At 44.6% G+C, this 12,349-nt stretch overlaps 1 protein-coding gene across 3 annotated transcripts in view; it reads right to left on the bottom strand.

The window, feature by feature from the left end:
- The window catches only part of LOC149365057 (uncharacterized), a 58,651-nt gene that overhangs the window by 12,394 nt on the left and 33,908 nt on the right, over positions 1-12,349 (bottom strand). For all 3 annotated transcript variants that reach the window (XM_089575129.1, XM_089575132.1, XM_089575131.1), the window contains 5 exons: positions 9,037-9,171; positions 8,099-8,220; positions 3,621-3,796; positions 1,918-1,961; positions 191-285 (listed from right to left, as the gene is read on the bottom strand). In XM_089575129.1, the coding sequence (XP_089431255.1) occupies positions 191-285; positions 1,918-1,961; positions 3,621-3,796; positions 8,099-8,220; positions 9,037-9,171 (572 nt within the window). The remainder of the gene's footprint in view (positions 1-190; positions 286-1,917; positions 1,962-3,620; positions 3,797-8,098; positions 8,221-9,036; positions 9,172-12,349) is intronic.

Raw genomic sequence — 12,349 nt, 5'->3', positions numbered from 1 at the left:
TGCACACCTCATACCTGGCTGGCTTATTTTTTGCAATCACATTTCATACACGATGCCCACTTAGCCATGAAACATCAGTGAGCCATGTGGCATGTGCCACATCCAAACAGCATGCAGAGTAAATGGAGCTTTCTCAATGAGAGGCAATAAATGACAGGAATAAAAGAAACGGCAGGCAGGACATGCAAACCTTTGCTGCTTTGGAGGAGTAGCCTCGGACTTTGTGGGATGACTCTCCTGTTTCCTTTTCTGTGCTTCTTTGAAGGCTTCCGATGCAGTGAACCGCTGAAGGTGACAAACAAGAAGCAACAAAATGCATGAAACAGGACTGAAAATAGATCACAAATGAAAATAGTTCATACTAGTTTAAAAAAAAAAAACACAGCAGAAGAACACCACATTAAAGCAACTGCTTGTGTGCAAGCAAAGCTGCATGCTAGATTTGAAAGCAACAAAAACATTAAGAACACTTAAGGGGGGATGAGGGAACCGAAGGCAACTTTTCTATTTTTCAACCTACCATGACGAAATTTGGTAGACTGACTTAAAACAGCATCAAACAATCAGATATAAAGTTTCACAATGAAAGCTTCAGTAGGTTCCCTTTTATCATTGTTTATATGTTGTCCCCATGTTGCTTGCTTGTGGAAAGCTTAGCATGAGAAAAAAACAGGCTACAGGTCTGTAAATGTGTAACATTTACTAAGAAGTGTGGTGTAAATCAAGACTCTCTTATTTTTTTTATTAATTTCTCTGCTCTTTTTTTAAAGGACACAATATGCATCTTCTCTTTATGTTTAGAATCAATCATGCACTAATTACCACGTAATAAAAACATGTGGGCCTAAATAGTAAATCTGGGACTGTCTTGACGCAGACCACATTTCAGTGATCACAACAAAACAAACGAGGTGAAAATCCCTGCACCCATTGCTGTGCTACGCTTTCCACGAGCAAGGTATTAAGCTCACAACAAACTTTCGAGAAAACAAGCCTGAAAGTTCTAAGCTAGCACACACTGTCTATGTGTAGATGCCAACACATATATTTGTTTGGAGTGCTTAAAGTTTATCTTTAGGTGAAATATTTCAGTACAACACAGAAACAGTGTTGGAGATGCCAAAAAGTGTACTTTTCAAAAATCGACTTTTTTCGCGATTTTTGTGATCTGATCCCCACATCCTCCCTTAATCTCCCAACAGAGCCGATTTTATGTGCTAAGACTATGCACACTCGATTTTATGTGCACATCACAAAGCATGTCAATGAAAAAAGCAACACTTTAAACAAATTCTAAATTATGTATGGACAAAGTACTAAATCTTGAAGAATAATAATGCAAAATCTGAGCTTTCAACTGCAATGTCAATTCAGGACCAAAGAGAAAGGCAAAGTTGCTGTTATTTATTCATTTAAAAAGTGACCACTTCAAGCTTAATGCCGCTAGTATGGTGTGTTTAATGTGGAAAACACTGAAAAAGATGAATGGAGTTTCAGCATACTTATAAAGATATTCTGAACACACATAAAAATATCTTGCTAATGATTTCAGCAACTCCAACAAGAAACAAAAAGCAGGTTGCACACAGTGAAGCAGATGAAGATGCACCAGCAATTAAGTAATATAACAGTATTTACGCGACTGAAAGCCAACCTATTTTATTACATTTGAAAATCCGAAATGGGAGGTTCTGCAGGGAGGTTCCGTGCTGGGAGGTTCTGGCAAACGTTAAAAACCCTGGTGATCAAAATAGATTCGGAACCCCTGACTAGAGCACGCCTCTTCACCCACAGCATTTCTTTAGCCTGTAAATGTCCATCATGCTTGAATGCATAGTGGGGGACTGGAAAACTTCTAATTATGAGCACTTGTTTCACCTGGCATGTCAGCAAAATGAACAAAAGTGTTTCACGCACCTTCCAGATCTCTTCTGTAAGTTTGATCGGTATCCGCCATGCCGCTGAAACAGAGACAACGCAGCAAATCAGACAGACAACTGGCAAGCTACACAACAAGCTTAGGGGGCGCTGACAGCTGAAGTATAAGGAACTTGCTCTTTTTTTAATCCTTGGACAGCCATGAAGAGCCCACTGCTGTAGGTACACAACATCAGAGCAGTTCCATTAAAAATCCAAAGAATGTCCAAATCCTTTTGGTTTTGAAGTTTTCTCGCTCACACACAGCATTGAAGTGAAAGCCGTGCTTGTCTTATATATCTCACACTTTCTGAGATTTTTCGTAAAACGAGAAACCTCCAGTGCTGCTCAGCAAACCTCAAAGGCCACACCCAGTTACAGAAAATGTACTTTTCGAATCACTGCCCTCGAAGACATTCAAGGGTCCACAAGGCTCCTTTTCTTCAACTGAGCTCTCCACATTTCTTGAGTTTTTAGTAGGGGTGTGTGAAAATTCGAGTTGTTAGTTTGCGCTCGTCCTGTCGTGTCTTCTGTCTTCGTGTCGCCTTTTTTTGCGCATAACCTTTCATGGCATTACAAGTATCAAGCCAACTAGCTTAACAACATCTCTCTCTCTCTCTCTCTCTCGAGAGAGAGATTTTAAAACAAATCGAACAGGTTTAATGTTCTCTTCATACAGTGAAATTTCATTAGTACGAACCTGACAATAACAAATTTTTCCAATTTATAAACTTTTCCAAAATTACCGCCTGAATGCTTACATCTGCACTGTTCTTCCAGCATGCTGAAACTCCATGCTCGTCAAGGGGTTCTCGGTGTTTGTGCAGTGTAGCCTCTTCATAAGGATTCACAGCATTTCCGCACTTTTGGCATTCTCTTTTGCAGGGGTGTGGGGAATTTTATAAATTGACCTTCGGGTAATTTGGGAATTTCTTCCAATCCCTCAAAATCCTAATCAATAAAGTTTTACTGGCTAAAGTGTTATTTTTAGTTGCCAGTCGAGTGTCATTTCATGGACTTCATTTTGCATGACCACATTACAGGTTACATACTGCTTTGCTGTCTAATCAAGAAGAATACATTTGTGAGCACATCATGTTTTTTTTTTTTTAATATGGTGCTGAGTGAGTCTAGTTTTCATTTCACTTGCAAAGGCCATACACTATTAAAAAAAAATTAAGGGCAACAATATTTGCCTGTATCTTTTTCTGAAATATTTGTTTCTTACTGAACAGATATTCGATTCGATATTGAAGCCATGCTTTCTCCATATTCGTATTCGATTTCGAGTAGACAGTTTCAATATTCACACACCCCTAGTTATTAATTAAAAGCAAGATGTTGTGAGCTCGATCAGGTTGAGTAAGACATGAAATAAATCACGCCTATTCAAGGCTCATGTACATCTCACGAACAAATTTGCAAAGTCCACTGGTGCACTGAAGTGAAATGGCATGCACAAAATTAAGCTGGACTTTATGCCTTTAAAGAAGTTAACAGTGCGACAAAAAAGAATGAAACAGATCTGCACATACACATGCAGATGTTTTGTCCACAACACAGTGGACTCATGTTAATCTAAACTCGCCCAATTCGAACCTCTGGATTATTCAGACTGACACTTTGGGACGATCAACATTACCCTTCAAGTTCAAATTAACAAGCATCGACTGCATCTGCAGTCATAAAGTCGAGTGCCTCACCCATGAGGTGCGGCACGAGGCTGTAGTCGAGGCGTGTCTCCTCGTACTGCTGGTATTTAGGGGCGGTGGGCAGCCGGAGTGCCTCATAGTGGCCTAGCATCACGTCCTGCAGCCACTGCACATTCACCGTGCTGATGCCCCACTCCTGGGCCTTCTGATACTTCAGCCCGTCCTTCCTGCACACACAGCACAAGCGTTTCGCTGCAGTGTACTAGAAACAGGAACAGTGCAAAAAGGAGCACCTTTTGCGCGAGGCACTTTGTGTACACGCCACCAGGTGGCAGTACCCTTAAGTCCCAGATGTTGGTAAACACGTTTTCTAATTCTCAAGTTACTGTATATTCATCTTTACGAGTCCACTGCAGACTATAATAACGCCTCCACATTTTTGTTTCATAAGAAACTAAGCCCTGTAGTCAACAGTTGCACCAGGCCGTGACTTTTCTGGCCATTTTTAAGGGGGGACATGGGTCTTAGATCATTTCTTTATTTACAGACCAAATGCAATGAAACTGCACAGACTTATTCAGTTTTTCGTGCTGATTTCAAATATGCAATTTGTTTAGTTCTAGACCAATTAGTTCCTGTGATATTAATATATATCATGCCATTGTCTGCTGAAACAATAGAAAAGAAATGGGCCACCAGAAATTTAATTTTAATGTGTGGATAGATACTACAATGTGTGAGGAATGCAACGCTGGAAGCAGTTTTCAGTTTTTTGTCCGTGTGGACAAATGGGCTTAATAGGTAGTTTCATGTGTGTCATGTTTTCTGGCACTGTATGTCTGGTCAACTCACTTGAAAACTTACTATTAAAGGCCCCGTGCCCACCCCAGCGCAGCAGACACTCTCTACCTCTCTTTGAGCGAGCCTCCTCTCCTTCCATTCCCTCCTCGAAATTCTTCTCTCCCGCTCCTCGTCGAGTAGGCTCGGCAAGGCAAAATCACCCCTTCGTTCTCCGGTGTAAGCCGGAGGCGTGGTGTCTGTGGAGTGCGTCACAGGGCGACGTCATGGCCCCGCCTTCAATAGAATTCTTTTCTTGGTTTTTGCATTTTCTCCGCACACTGAACGATCGAGAGGCGCGATCGGCTCGACCACCTAGACTTGTTAGCGAGCGCATCCTTTCATACATCTGTTTGTCATTCCCAGTTAACGAGCCACCTTTTCATTTTCTTTTAGGCCTCCCCACCGTTTCACGAGCGGAGGGGCGGAAGTCGGTTGTGTTCGAAACACACGGCGAAGCGCGGACCCGGCAACCGCCCGTTTGCTTTTCTCCATGCGTGTTTGTGTTCTGTGTGTTTGTGTCTTTTCTCCGCTCCAAAGCATATGTCATTCATTGGAGTCAAGGCGTACGCAAGATGCACGAAAGATAAGCGGTGTGTGTGCGGAGCGGTGAAGTGGGCGAGCGAGGGAAAGGCTCTGCTGCACTACTAATTAAAACCTTGTTTTGGGGGGCTCGCATAGAAGAAAAGAAACTGAGAAGGGAGTGCGCACGCAGACCGTCTCGTGACGTGATCACGGCAGGGGGGGGAGGGGGGGGGGGGCGAACCAACTCCCTCAGTTTTACTATTTTTTACTTTTTATGGCTAGGGTTCAAGGCTGTCGCCGCACGCTCCCTCCGCAGTTTTTTTTTTTTGTTGTTCCTTCATGCGGGTTTGTAGGCATGAGCCAGAACAGAAGGCGCTGCGGAAAGCCTTGTGCAGACGACGCGACGCCAAGGCTACGCCCAACCTTCTCCTGTCAGTCAGAACGATGCACCAATGGAGTGCATTTAGCGAAAGTAGCCCCCCTTGACGTCAGCGGGGTGCAGAGTAGTGGGCCGGGCCCGTTTTTGAAGGAAGGAAAGAACGAACGGGCTTTGATTTGAATTTTCGCAGCTTTTCGGGGCGCGCATGGCTCTAGTATTTTGCAGAGGTTATCTTCGATGCCTCATCTATGCAGTGGGCTTGTTTTTCAAAAATGTCCGGACCCTGGGCAGTGGCCCTTTAAGCCCATTTGTCCACACGGACAAAAAACTGAAAACTGCTTCCAGCGTTGCATTCCTCACACATTGTAGTATCTACCCACACATTAAAATTAAATTTCTGGTGGCCCATTTCTTTTCTATTGTTTCAGCAGTCAATGGCATGATATATATTAATATCACAGGAACTAATTGGTCTAGAACTAAACAAATTGCATATTTGAAATCAGCACAAAAAACTGAATAAGTCTGTGCAGTTTCATTGCATTTGGTCTGTAAATAAAAAAAAATGCTCTAAGACCCATGTCCCCCCTTAAGCTGCAGACGAGCAAACGACCTTGAAGATTTGTGACCTCAAAGCAGATGTCGTGGTGACGGAGATAGTGACGTGGCACAGTCTGCATGTCAGCCAAGGAGTAGCACACCAGCGCCATCATCACCAGTGCTAGCATCACTATTGGCAGTAAACATAAGTTACATATACAGTTGGCGACCGATTTTTCAGACTCAGCGGGACCCGAAAAATGGTCCGAATAATCGAACAGTCTGAAAAATTTGTGACCTTAAAAAAAAAGTAACTTTCTGCGAAAAACCGGCTTCCAAATCGAGAAAATCGCCGCTCCCCATGTTCCACCTTCAAGCGATAATATTAACCTCTACCTGAATCATAGCCATGCTTTCGTCATGTCCGCACCCTATCACATCATGATACCAGACAGTGTGACGCGGCCACAGTCATGCCGCGAATGAATGCACTCGCTGCGCGAAGCAAGAACAGTCAGTTTGCATGGGGCAATGACGCTCACAAGACCGAGAGGTAACCCATGGGTAGCCCACGGGAAGATGCAAGCAGAAGCGAGTGCCTCCGAATGCAGTATCCCCTCCCCACCTCTACCGCGTTTGCTTTCCCGCACCGCGGGCGTCGTTGTCCAAGCCGTGGCGGACGCTGCAGCTGTCCCACTGTCCTGCTTTTTAATGCGATCACGCGCTCTTTGTAGGCCATCTCGATGGCAACGGAGAGCATCCCATTATCTCGAATGGCAACGATGGAGAACAAATAGACAAGCCTATTCAAGCCAGTCCGATTGCACCTGCCGATTCCTTTTAAATCCAAGATGGCGCCTTTCATGGTGGCGAGGAACCGGTTGGTTGCGACAGCGATGCCCGCTTGCGTCTATATTAGGCTGAAATAACAAACTTTCGGTTGAAAAACGACCTCCGCAATATTGTTAGCGTCTATTTTAGTCTGAAAATTTGTACTTATAGTCTCCACAAAGTCCGAAATATTGGTCGCGAAAATGTACACGTTCCTCTGAGGTGCGCGATGGTTCCTCAGCGAAGTCCGAATTATTGGAGCCCGAAAAATCGGTCAGCTACTGTACAAGCTATAAACTCCGTTTTCAGTGATAGCAGCCTCTTTTTCATCAGGACGTGGTAGTAACTGTAAGCCAGCTGTGATTTGTCTTTAGTGTCCCTTTATAATTATGAGGGCTGTACCATACTTATGTATCTCCTGGGCCACATGTTACACATCGTTTTTCGTGCCAGTCATTAGTAAGAGGGACTGTTCCAGCACCAGAGGGCTGCATGAGTTGGAGGAATCTATTCTGAGGTTGCCAGCACGTTTTCTTCTCACGCATATCAGTAGCCGAGTGGACAGCATAGTTCTTGTGGAAGGAGGATGTGAGCTCTCTGAAAATTCACCGGTGACTTGTGGCAGTGTGTGTGTGGAGAGCAGGTAGCATCCCAAAGGATCGCCTTCTACTGGGTGGAAGGCTGCCAGCCCCGACTTCCACCCGTGCTATGTTGGCGAACGTCAACACAGTCGACAGCCGTCCAGTGCTGGTCTCCTTTGCTGTTGACGTGCAGCCTGCTTTTCAGCCTTCCACCAAGCAGAACATGGTTCTTCGGGATGCTGCCTGTTCTCCACACACGGGCAGAGACAACAGCAACAATGTAGATTTGCTTCATGACAGTAAGCTTCCCCCACTGGAATTTTAGATATGCAATAAAAGATTTAAAGAAAAGGCACTCGCATCTTTTCCTTTTTGCACTGTGGCTAAAAATATTTCATGTCTGTTCAAGGCCGTGTCTGCCATATGCTGTACACAAGGTTGTATACTGAAATTTTGGCCTACCTAGTTACCCTGAGGAGTGCTGAAGTGGCGCTATGAACATAAAGGCTACTGACATTTTTATAAAATTTTAGACGCCGGACAGCAACTGCCTGGTCTGCAAGTCACACACTGGCAGCTGCCTTCGTTTTAGCACGTTCACAGCGAGCGGAGGCAAAGATGAGAAAAGTACCACAGCATGTAAGCCAAGAAAAACCACGAAGAACGGTACCAATGAAACCCAAAACACAGCTGTCTTTGAAACTTGACACAAGCTTGCAGCACACCCAGGTTCAGTGGTAACAGCCACTGCAACAAAGCCATTGCAAGAACCGTGTGTATATAAAACAAGCACAGTGAAATGGGCCATTTCAACCAAACACTCCTCAGCCACTCACTTCTTAGTGATGAGCAGTGAGTTGAGGCGCGTCAGGTAGGTGGTGTACTTGGCGCCAGTCGACAGAACCATCTCCTTCAGCCGCACCCGTTCTTCGGAGTCAAAGCCACTTGTGCAGATGATCTGCGAAGGAATGGCCATAAGGCAAAACCCATTTCTGGCCTGACATTCAAGTTCAAGGAAATGCATACAAATTCTCTAAATAGCCTTAGCATAGATTTGAATGAGAACACAAGCCATTTTGGCATCCAATGATGCGTTCAGTCACCTTGGACTCCCAAAGTAAGGATTTTGCCAGTGTGCAATTTATAGCACACCATTGTGACTGATCTGCAAAGACCAAATCTACTGCTTGAGTGATTTACCGAGAAGCATTAAAGCAGTATCGTTTATTGGAGGATGATAAAGTCTTGAATTGACCCATGCATGCGTGACATTCAGTATGATTGGCCAAGTGCCAAATAAATTGCATGATACATATTGCTCGTGCCTATGCAGCTTTCAACACAATAGCAATTCCAAGTAAAAAGAAAAAGCCTTGGAGGACTTTGATGCACGATGATCTAGAAGCCATTGCCAGGAAGGCTGCCAGATTGACCGATATTTGAGATGACTTAACACTAACTCAACAACAAAATCTTCCAGGTGATTCTTAAAAATCAACGAAAAACTAAATCAGTGCCTCAAAACTAGAACAGACTAATGGGCTGGCTGGCAAGAAAGCATCCTGAAAACAGTGCACAACAGTAGCAGATAAACTCAAAGAAACACAAAAACACATGAAGTGTGCATGAGTTGCAATGCTTTGCATGGATGTTTCTTCTTCAACCTTTGCCCCATCTTTTTGCACTGCCTTCAAGAGGGAATTTTTAAGTTTCAACTCAAAATGTGAGCTCACAGAAACGAAAAATACAGTCAGGGAAACGGCACTGCACCAACCTGGTTCTTGCATGGCTTACTGTCCGAGTAAGGTGATGGAAAGTGCAAGGCATGCCAGGGGGCCTGCAGCTTCTTCTTCAACAGCACATCATTGAGCCAGAAGATTGTGACGCACCGTTTATTCTCACGCAACGCCTGGAGAGTGCAGGAACAAACAAAAGGGCCCAACAAATGAAAGCTGGCATCGAAAAACACTGCACGGCGCATCAATGTGCAGGCGAGCACAGACAACAAACAGTGACAGGATCCTGCAACTCAATGCTATAAAGCAAGCAGATAAAAAAAAAGCAGGAGCACTAGAGGGGCACAGAGGACAACTCCACACAACTTTGTTTTAACCATTCTACGGCTCTTTTACAATACGGTGATGTCTGCCTGGCAGCGAAAGATGCATTTATTGCTGATAAAATTGCATTTAAAAATTTCCCGCCACACCATTCAAGCTCATGACCTCTACAAAGAAAATAATTGTGGGTTTATTTTCCTGAAACGACACATGGGTTATCAGACGCCATAGTGGAGAGCTCCGGATTAATTTAAGGCATATAAAGAAACCTCGTTATAACGAACTGAGAAATTACGAATTATAGACTACATCGAACTGTTCCTAAATATTTTCGACAAACACATGCATTTTTTACTCTATATATATCGAACGTGGTTTGCCATAAAACGGATATATCGAACTGCCAAGTGCCAATCTGTGGTCTTTGCCTCTTGCCTCACTACAAGGGTGACTGGTGGTGGATTGGGAAGCATTTGCCCCCCGGTTCACGCTTTACTTCATTTTGCTAACAGTGACACAGAAGATATAGTGGCGAGAGGCGCTGGTAGCCAGGCAGTCGGCATCCATCCGTGCCTCTAACACCCGACGATAGTGCCCCAAAACCAGCGACACGCTCGGTTGTTGGTGCTTTCCAGCACAGCCTTTGACTGCTCACGTCGACTATCCGGAGCAGAGGAGGTGAAAATGCTGATACCTTTCATCCTGACGCCTATTTTTTATGCAACACCACTGCGATGTGAGGAATGCCACCCTAGTTGGTGTTCAATCTGCCACCCCCGCCATGCGCTGCGGTGCTGTGCGGCGAAGCCTTAACTAGCGCTTGCCGCTAGGTTTTTTGTGGCCCCTGCATTTGCCGCGAGCAGCTTCGAAATGGTGCTGAAACTACAGAAATGGTCTCTACCAGTTGCCGTTCTTTCGCTGACTAAATTTAGCTCCTCCATCATGAGTTTTCTGGAGACATTTTATACTACGAATTTCGGCTATATCGAAATATTTTACAATTTTTCATCAGTTCGCTATAATGAGGTTTCGCTCTATAAGCACTGTGTGTTGCTCCCTCATAAATACGAGTTCCAATTTTCTAAAGCAATATGCTCGGAGGTGTGTCAGCTTTGGACAAATGGTTGTTAGAAACCCTATAGGTCAACAATGACAGAGAACTGTGGCTTGGGCAAGTCGGGGCATGCTATAAGCAGTAACAGAAAGATGCGCCCAAACATATACAGCCGTGCCTAGTTAAATATGGACACTTAAGTTCTTGAGCAACTGTCCACAAAGTGAGTCATCCATAATAGTGAACCATCAAGAAAATTGGCAGTGGTTTAGCTGTGGTTAAACCTGGAGGATTGCCAAAGCAACGAAGAGGGAGAGAGAGGGGGGCGATGGAGAGTACGCGGCAGCGGCGGCGGCCCCGGCACGCTAGCTATGCGCCGCTACTGCGCATGCACAACTGGTGAGCGCGGCGGCGGCACCTCTGAGTCACCCGCGCAACGACGGGGGCGAAGCGCCAGCTGTGCGCCGTGTGACGTGACTGCTCCTTGTGCATGCACAGTATGGCCTTTCCTCAGGTCCGCGAAACGGCTCGGTGACTCACGTAGTGTTGCTTTTGCAGCAAAAAAAAAAAAAAAAGAAAAAAAACAATGCTTTGGGAAAAAACGTTTTGAGCATACTGGTCTGCAGTAGAATAAAAATAAGAGTCTATTGGGGAGCTCCAAGTGCATTATCCTAGTTGCCATTATCTTGGAAATAGCATGTGGTAGTTTGAAGAGCTTGGTGGTTGATGAGGAGCCTGATGGTGCCTAGTGATGTGATGACCTACCTAGTGATGCGACTGGTTGCAGTCACTTTGGAGCACCTTTTGGAGCACCTTTTGGAGCAGCCAAAAGTGCCTTTTAATGGAGAAAAGTGAGCCTTTGGCACAGATATATTCTGTATTTTCTGATGTACAAATCGATGTTTTTTTTTCATAATTTTTTTGTCGAAAAATAACGCACCACCGTGCACCATTGTTTGCTGTCCCCAGCAACTACATTTTAAAAGAAAATCGTCATGAAAAAGAGAAAAAGAATAGAGTTATCAGGCAGTATCTGCACAGGGTGATCCACTTCCACAGGGACCCAGCTGCACCGGCACAGAAGAAGATGTGCTTTCCTCGGGGCTATCTGCACATGCGTGCTTGAGGAGCTCGAGGATTGTCTGCGCACTGCAACCGCTGCACAGATGCATTCTGTCCCACTCTCCAACAAGGAGATCCTCAATGCATTTTTAGAGCGCTTACCGAATGAATAGGTGCATCTTATACAACAGTGTGACTTACGTGTGATTTTTATTCATAAAGACTGCCATTAGCAGTGCAGTGCAACTTATAGGCCATAAAATGCGGTATATATATATGTACCGAGGAAAGCATAAGGGTACTTTTACTTATTGCCTACCTGCCAACCTGAAGGCTTTGAAACTGTAAAACCTTTGCGGCTGCTGGATGGAGTCGGGGAGGGGGCAATTGGCACAGCAATCACATCACTACTTACCACCTACTACGGCTGTTCACATCCTATGAATCGCTAGTAAATACATATACTCTGTTGGCTGACAACTGCTGAATGTGGCTTTGAATGCCACACAAGCTGCAGAGACAATTTTCTTCCCCGCTGCCATTGGCCGTATTCAAGCAACACAGCCAATGGTAAGTCGCATCGACTGGGCACCTCAGCACTGTAACGCATGAAACCAGAAAAAAAGAAAGAAAGAAAGAAAGAAGACCACCACTCTGGCATTTGCACTTTGTTACTGCTTTTCACTGATGTCCTGCCCTTAACACTCAACTTCATAGACATATCGTTCAACCAAAAAAGAAAAAAGAAAAGGGAGAATGTGATTCCCTTTATGGCCACACTCCCATGACCAAACAAACATTTTAGGTTGGGGCCTCTAAAGAACCAGTTCTCAAGATCTGTTGCAAAGAGAGAAGAAAGCACAAGACAGGGTATATGACTCGACCTCTCTTCTGCCTGTGTGCTTTGTGCT

This window comes from Amblyomma mixtum, chromosome 2 (assembly GCF_055824585.1).
Source record: "Amblyomma mixtum isolate Tamu chromosome 2, ASM5582458v1, whole genome shotgun sequence".
Lineage (NCBI taxonomy): Eukaryota > Metazoa > Arthropoda > Arachnida > Ixodida > Ixodidae > Amblyomma > Amblyomma mixtum.
The sequence above is the reverse complement of the archived record's forward strand: the minus strand, read 5'-3'. Positions and strand labels throughout refer to the sequence as shown.